Genomic DNA, 8,767 nt, shown 5'->3' with positions numbered 1-8,767 from the left:
ATGGTTACTATAGAAACAGCAGAAGATTGAGGGAGGGAAAGAACGGATGCTATGACAACCTTTGGGAGTTTCCCAGGAAACCAAAGTTGCTATGGAAACTGTACCACTCAGGTCCAAATTAGTAACTTCCGCTGCAAGGCGTGTTTGTCACTTTAATCTTCTTGTGATTATCTTACATGCACTGAACATTTATGGAAATACCTCTTTTGCTTTTTGGTTTTGAAGCTGCAGTCAAAATAAAAGCCTGTTAGAAATTTACTAAAAACTAAATAATTCATCATATTCAGATCATCAAGATATGATCCAGTTGGTCAATTGTTCAGTCTCACTGTGTAGGAAGAAGTAATACTACAATACCCAGGTAGCACTTCAGATTCAAAGTTGCAATTCTTTGGGAATTCAGGGATCAAAGAAATCCAAAATCACAATGGAGGCGTTTCCCTTGTTGTATTAAAGAGATACGACATATGTCATGGGCGGATTCAGAATACACATGGCTCTAACCTAATATGTTTTTTTAAAAAAAAATCAAGATTGCAACTTCATACATCAGATTTTCAATTGTGGCCATCCTATTATAATGTGAGATAGTTTGTGACATTTATGTCTTATTCTTCTCATTCACTAGAGCACAGTTACTTTCATTATCCTTACACTCCACTCCTTTCCATCCAACAAGTGCATACGTAAAAGAAAAGCAAATCAACAGTGTAGCTGCTCTTTATAAAAATTAGACAAACACGTTTCTCACTAAAATCTCAATGCCCTGAAACCAACTGTGCAGAATAAAAACCTGTTTCCAAAGGGAGCAGCAACAACACATTCCTTGTGTTAGCTTATCTACCTTCTTTCTTAATATCTGCTTGGTTCTTTGTTCTTCTAAAAAAATATTTTATCTTCAGAAGGAAGGACCAGAAAAGTATATGTACTAAACAAGAGCACAAAGACTGACAATGATGCATGTTCCTCACAAATACTGATTACGCAGACTTCCTGTGATTTTCTTTCAACCTCTGCGAAAAGATTTTAAACATCCGTAAAGATTTTTTTAATAGTCACGCAGTTGGGATTGTTTGTGCCAGAGCAGTTGTTTGTTTTAAAAGCAGCCTGTTTGAATGCACTGTTGCTGATGCCTCCCTCTTCTATCACCATGTACTCCGACTTGCTGAGAGTGGAATTACTACGAGCTTTCTTCAGCTCCTCAGTGGAGGAGAGATGCTGGCAGCTTCCTACGTGCATGTACTGAGCTTGTTCTTCCCCTTCTGTTTCCCGGTGGTAAAAGTAGTTGAAGTTGGAGACAATGACTGGAACAGGCAAGGCAATAGTTAGCACACCAGCGATGGCACAGAGAGATCCTACTATTTTGCCTCCAATAGTGACGGGATGCATGTCACCATAACCCACAGTGGTCATGGTTACCACAGCCCACCAAAAGGCATCAGGGATACTGCTAAAACTTGAAGTGGGATCATCAGCTTCTGCAAAATAGACAGCACTAGAAAAGAGGATAACACCGATGAAAAGGAAAAAAATGAGCAAGCCCAGTTCCCTCATACTGGCCTTCAGAGTTTGCCCCAAGATCTGCAGCCCTTTGGAGTGCCGAGAGAGCTTGAAGATACGGAAGACTCTTACTAGCCGGATGACTCTGAGAATAGCCAGAGACATTGCTTGCTGTCCATTCCCCTGCCTCTCAGCCAGTTCAGTGCCCAAGGTGATGAAGTAAGGTATAATGGCCACAATGTCAATTATGTTCATAATGTTCTTAGAGAAGGTGGGCTTGCTGGGACAAGCAAAAAAGCGGACAAGCAGCTCAAAAGAGAACCAGATAATGCACAAAGTCTCCACCACAAAAAAAGGGTCAGTGAAGGATGATACCATAGATGTAGCTGGGGAAGAAATATTGGTGAAAACATCAGTCACAAAAGGACTACTCCCAGTCCCAAATGTTCCTGCAGCACTATCATAGTCACGGTCATCTCTGAACTCAGGTAAGGTTTCTAGACAAAATATGACAATGGAGATGAGGATGACTAAAACAGACACAATAGCAATGCCCCGAGCTGGTCCGGAACTCTCTGGGTACTCAAAAAGGAGCCACACCTGGCGCTGAAACTCCTTCTCAGGCAGAGGTCTCTGCTCCTCACGGATGAAACCTTCATCTTCTCGAAATTTTTCCATGGCCTCTTCACCTAACTGATAGAAACGTATTTCTTCTGAAAAGATATCAATGGGCACATTAACGGGGCGGCGGATACGGCCTCCAGATTGGTAATAGTAAAGGATGGCATCAAAGCTGGGCCGATTGCGGTCAAAGAAGTACTCGTTGCGAAGAGGGTCGAAGTAGCGCATCCTCTTGCGGGGATCACCCAGCAGTGTCTCTGGGAATTGGGCCAGTGTCTTGAGTTGGGTCTCAAAGCGCAGCCCTGAGATGTTGATCACGACCCTCTCACAACACTCGTGCTCCTCTCCACCGGTGCCCACTTGGTGATGACTGTGGGGAGGCAGGGTATGGGCAAGAGGGTGGTCATAGCGCTCCCCTCCCAGCAGGGCATGGGGATGTTGGGTTTCATCGATCAGAGGGTCCTCTCCAGCCACTACAGTCATGCCACCCTCCAGCTCCCCGTCCTCGTCTTCCTCCTCGTCCCCGTCGCCGTCCTCCTCTTCTTCCTGCCCTTCCTCGGGGGCGGAAAGCGTGCCTTCGGGGAAGAGCTGCTCGCTGTAGCCCAGGTTATGGTGGCTGCTTCCCACGACGCCGCCGACGCTGCTGCTGCTGCTGCTGCCGCCCCTCGAATGCTTGCAGGAAGACGGGGCGGCCGGCGAGCGCAGAAGGCTCAGGTGCTCGTCCATAAATGTAACAAGAGCGCGGAGGGGAGCCTGTTTCCCCGGCAGCCGCCCAAGCGAGACCCCAGGCGGACGGCCAGAGCGACCCGCCCAGCTCCACGGCCACCGCCCGGCTCAAAACATCCTCGCAGGCTGGCTGCCGCCTCTCCCGCCTTTCCAGTCACTCCGTCGGCGCCGCCATCGCCCACGCGGTTGCCCTCCTGTAGGAGCGAGGAGAAGGAGACGAGCAAGGGGAGCGCTCTGTTCTGGAACGAAGGAGGGGTCTCTTTCTCCCGTCTCTCCTTCGTGAGAGCGCCGAGCGAGCAGCCTGCAGCGCTAGGGAGACCCGGCGCGGGCGCCCGCTTGGCTGCTATACAGGTCAAAGCGAGGGAGCAACACGTTACTGAGAGAGCAGGCGAGAGAGGGGAGAATGCAAGAGTCCATCCCGTGGGCGGCGACTGCGATTGTAATCCTTACTTTGCAGGAAGTCCCTCTGAGTCTCGGTGCCCAGAAAGGGTTACCTCCAAATATAGGCGCGCAGGACCGCGTTGGGTAAGCGTCCCCTTCCAGCGCATCAGCTTCGGCGCTTCTCAAAAGCCCGCGCCCTTTCCTTCCATGTAGGGGACGTGAAAAACAACGGGTGGTTGAGTAACAGAGGCTCGCACCTCCTCGGGATGGCCTTCTAAAAGAAAGCTTAGCCCAAGTCTGCTTGCTGCCCAACGGCTGTAACGCAATAGGATCTGGTTGGAGACAAGGACGATGAGGCGGTGTCCTGGGGCAGCTTCTTTGCAAGGTTTGTCAGAGCTGGGTGGGCAGGCAATGACCCTTGCAAGGTCACACAGTCTCGAGGATGGGAGGGGGACCCGTCTTGCACTGCAGACTCTCTCCCAGCACATTGCTCTTTCATTCCCACCTGTTACAAAACTATGCTTTCCTCCAATCAGCATCTTGGTTTGTGGGGGTACTGACTTCGATCCTGAGTTCCATTATCTCTAAATGATTCACGGATTCGTTTAAAAAAGATTGAGAGTTGGTTGCTGTCTGGCTATGTTTGCACAATCCATTGAATCAGAATAGAACAGCCAAAGAGATTCTAGTCCGATGCTATTGTAAGAACCAAGGCTGCGTGGTTAATTTATGGTCCAAACCCAGTGTCTGTATTACTGTATTGTAGATAGGCTAAAAATACATTAGGCAGCTTCTTCAGAATCCTATTTTCCTCATGATTAACAAGTGCATAACTTGTCTTAAAGGTAAAGACTCCCCTGAGTTGCGGTCTATTTTCTGTGATCATGTAGCTGTTAGAATCCATTGCCTTGTTCCAGGGTACTTTTATTAGACTTTTCTCTGTCTAATTTCTTGATGGTCACCAGAGAAAGTATTAACCAGATCTAACCCTTATCCTTTTAGCTGTCAGCCAAAGTGGTCTAGAAACTGCCATTTAGTGTGAGTTTTTGCCTAAAACCTTTGTAATAAATGTCTGGTTTTCCTTACATCTTCTCCACTTTGGGGGTAAAAATAAGCACCCACAGACCTCTCCTCTTTTTTAGATTAATCTTTATAATTGGTGACAACTTGCTGATAAAAGCAAAATTATATAGCTGGCAGAGCTATTAATTTGAGAGCATGGAGAAAAATTATGATATCCATGACTACCAGATATGTTTTAGCTTAATAAGGAATGGTAAATAAGAAGAAACAAGATATATTATATCAAGCGTGGAAAAAGTGGATCAGGAAAGGTTCTCTTTCATAACATTGAAACATGAAGAATGGGAAAAACAAGACAAATTCGAAACTATGTTAATTCAATTTTAATTTTACTTAAAACAGAGGAAATCCCTATTGAAGATAATGATTGCTGCTCCTTGACTATTTTTAAGAGGGGATTAGACACATTTATGGCAAATAATATTAGAAGTTACTATTGGTCAGAATAAATCTAAATTACCTCCAGTATGAGAATTGAAGGTCTCTTGCTATAAGCAGGCAGGAAATATTGAGATTATGTTCAACTGGTGGATATCCAGGTGATATCCCCAGTGGGAACAGAATGCTGGATGGAAGATGCTGACCACTTTATACAGCAGATATATTGTTATCAAAATTAAAATAAATAAAATGCATTGGGTCATAGCAGGCTATCCTCAGTTTCTTAGAATTTTAAAGAACTGTAAAAGGCTACTGGGGCAGGGCTTATCTTGGCAAATTCATGTTGATTCTTCAGTAAGATTTGTTTTTCTGTCTGTTTGTTCATTCAGTCTTTAATAAAACTTTCATAGCAGTTCAGAACAAGCCATATGCTTACCAACCTGCAATTTCCTGGACCCATTCCAATTATCTTTTAACAACTGACATCACACTCCGCATCATCTAAACTTTAGTACAGAGGCAAAAAAGAATGAATTGTGTTGATACAGGTCAAATTGTATTGATTCAAGATGATACTATCCCTTCAGTAAGAACTTTCCCACAGTCAGTCTCTTCCTTTGGCTTAGTCTGAGAAGATATGACTCTCTTCTCCATCAGAAATTGGAAGTGTGATCATCTTTGCTGCACACAAACTAATCAAGGACTATCAGCATTGGGTATCCCACATCATGGGTTATGTTGTATTTTTCTGATAGTGTAGAATAAGTACTTGTCATCAGTGCCCTGAACAATACATCTGAATTACACCAGCTTCTTTTTGTAGCCTAAGTTTTTAACTCTGATGACAAGTTAATATATTAAAAAGTCATTGTTTTCTGTGAATTATACTCTGGAAATAAGAAACAACGGACAAGAACAATCTCATATCACTTAAATTCCCATTTAAGCTGCATACCTGTAGATAAAGATACAGTAATGTAATTTGAGTAAAGGTAGTCCTCAACTTACAGCCATTCATTTAACGACCATTTGAAGTTACAGTGGTACTGAAAAAAGTGACTTATAGCCAGTTTCTGCACTTAACCATTGTGACAGCATCCCTGTGATCTACTTGATCAAAATTTGGGCACTTGGCAACCAACACATATTTACAATGTTTGCAGTATCCTGGAAAGGCCCATTGGTGACCTTCTCAGCTGGCTTCCAACAAGCAAAGTCAATGGGGAAGCCAGATTCACTTAATGACAAGACAGGAACAAAGATTATTAGAACTATGGGGAAATTTGGGACAGAACATGATAGCACTCTCTAGAGACTTAAATAGTTGCAATTAGAAAGGGGCAGCAGAAGATCTAGGTAGATTCCTCCTGAACATTATGAAAACAGATTCTTAACAGTTACAATCAAGTATCTAGCAAAGTAGTGAGACTTCTTTTGTTAGGAGATTTTTCAAGCAGATCTTGGTCATCCATTGGGACAGCTAAACTTTGCACTGAGCAGAGAATTGGTGGGAAACACACAAGGAAGAAACAAAATGAGTTTAAAATTCAGAAGAAAAGAAATAAGAGGCTGGAGAAGTCAATTTTCCGGGATGGGGGTGGGGAGATCGGGTAATATAGCTTTAGAACAGTGTTTCTCAACCTATGGGTCGCGACCCCATTTGGGGTCAATCGACCATTTCACAGGGGTCGCCAAGCAAGGCTGTCCGCCATTTTTTTCCCTTTTTCGGCGGGTGCCTTACCTCCCTTGGGCTGGGCCAGCTGGTGGGCGGAACCACGCATGCACGGCGCTCCCAGGCAGGGAAAATCCTCGACTTACGACCGGTTGGGTAGTCCTCGACTTATGACCGGTTTAGTCCTCGACTTACGACCGGTTTAGTCCTCAACTTACGACCGGTTGGGGGTCGCGGCATTAAAAAGGTTGAGAACCACTGCTTTAGAAGCCACATATGAGGACATTTCTAGATAGACATTCCATCAACATAGGGTGATAGACTGCACAGCAGACAACTTCCCAGCCAAGGGAAAGAGAATTGAAAATAAAATCATCATTTATCATTATGTCCATTAGACAACCATACACATGTGCACATTGTTCTGCTTCCAATGCAAAGATCTAGCTACATTTATAATACTTGATTATAGAGTAAGTATCTTCATCTGTCCATTAGTTAAGGTGTACAAAAATGTATCTTTTGTTTCAAATCAACATCTTATTTTCAATGGCATCTTCAATAGGGCAGAAATCAATGGAAACTTCTTCAGGTGTAGATAAAGTTCATTCATTCTCTCTCTCTCTCTCTCTCTCTCTCTCTCTGTGTGTGTGTGTGTGTGTGTGTGTGTGTGTGTATACATATGTGTGTGTGTATCTGTATAAATCTATACACATACATTATGAATATAGATATTTGTTGATGTCAGAAAGATTGCACAATAAATTCATTTTAACTGGTTAAAAGACTGAAAGCATTTAATTTAAAGTTTAATTGGTATTTTAAATACAAAACAGCTATTTTCCATAATGCTTTGAAAGATCATCCTAAGAATATAGCAGTAAATGTAATACTTTACCACTGAACAATGAGATTTGGCATCTAAACAGGATCAGCCGTTACTCCTCTCAAATTACACTGGGTTATTCAAGCTAAATGACTCCACTGACATTGATGAAGCATCTAGCTAAATCCTAACCATCCTGTAGATATGTAGAAAGTTGCAACTCACAGTACAAGAAGATCTATTTTAATACTCTAAAAGTATGATTAAACCATGGGATTATGCTTGCCAAACAATGTTAATTCATATCCCCCCCATAATAGAGATCATTTATAGGAACTACTATTACAATAGCAACAAAAGATACACAGTTACCCATCTGCAAAGCTCCTGTTACATACCATTATTTTATCATAAGATAAAATATCATGCCTGCAAAGCAATTTAATACTAATCCACAGCGTTGCCATAGTTTATGCATTCACTCTAATGTAAGAACATTTCATATAATGATTATTTTGACCTTGAAACAATGTTCAGACAATATTTTAAAAGTTTGTTGGGATGATTCTCAACAGTACAAAAGTAACAAAATATTATTCAGTATGTTTGGGCTGTTATTACAATGTTCAGAATGAAATTTGATGTTACTCTGGCAAAGAATCAGATAAATGATGAATTCACCAATGGTTATATGAAAGCATTAATTTGCAATGTCTTTTTTTTTAATGGTTTGAAAACCACTCAGTTCTGGAAGGACTATAACCACAGTGTAAATAACTGATAAGTAAGTTATTTACTTATTATTTTAAAATATTTATTATTTTACTTTTACTTAGTAAGAAGTCTAAATCATGGTGATACTTCTTGTAACACTTTGGAAAATGTTCATTCCTATGCATAGACAAAGAAAGAATATTGTCTTATGAAAGCAGGATATTTTAGAATAACTTATTAATAAAAGAGAATTTTTTTATTATTTTCATAGTCTATATTATTTTGTCATTATTCTAGCTTTGTGAGATGGACACTTTTTTCTCTCGTGTACAACCTGATACAATGTGTAGTTGGACAATTGTGCACAACAGCAAATGATTTATTGTGCCTTCAGTATCCTTCATGTCATCACCAAGGGCATTCAGATGACATACAAAAATAGAGCATGACTCTGAAATGTAATTATCCTCTCTTCAAAGAGAGGCAAAAGAAAACTGTGCCTTGTTTTTAGAATGATCATTTTCTCACATTTAAAAAATGGTAACAAGCTTTTATTTATTTTGCTAATAAGATTTGCATTGTGCAGCATGTTTAGAAAATTTAGGGAAGTAATCAACTGAATAAGAAGAACAAAGGGTGGGATCACAGGTATAGATAATCCTGAAACCAGACTAAGAATATCTAAGACAGTGGTTCTCAACCTATGGGTCGGGACCCCATTTGGGGTCGATCGACCATTTAACGGGGGTTGCCAAGCAAGGCTGTCTGCCATTTTTTTTGTCCATTTTTTCCCCTTTTCCGGCGGGTGCCTTACCTCCCTTGGGCTGGGCCAGCTGGTGGTCGGCCTGCTGGGTCTCTGCCGC

The 8,767-nt window shown here is 42.0% G+C and overlaps 1 protein-coding gene across 1 annotated transcript; it reads right to left on the bottom strand.

The window, feature by feature from the left end:
- Positions 1-1,026: 1,026 nt before the first annotated feature.
- Positions 1,027-2,847, bottom strand: LOC107283411 (potassium voltage-gated channel subfamily A member 3-like). Its single transcript, XM_015811304.1, has one exon. It carries the CDS (start codon positions 2,845-2,847, stop codon positions 1,027-1,029), a length of 1,821 nt encoding a protein of 606 aa, XP_015666790.1.
- Between the last annotated feature and the right edge of the window lie 5,920 nt (positions 2,848-8,767).

This window comes from Protobothrops mucrosquamatus, unplaced genomic scaffold, assembly GCF_001527695.2.
Source record: "Protobothrops mucrosquamatus isolate PMUCROS unplaced genomic scaffold, P.Mucros_1.0 scaffold39, whole genome shotgun sequence".
Taxonomy (NCBI): Eukaryota; Metazoa; Chordata; class Lepidosauria; order Squamata; family Viperidae; genus Protobothrops; species Protobothrops mucrosquamatus.
This window is presented reverse-complemented; position numbering and strand designations above follow the sequence as displayed.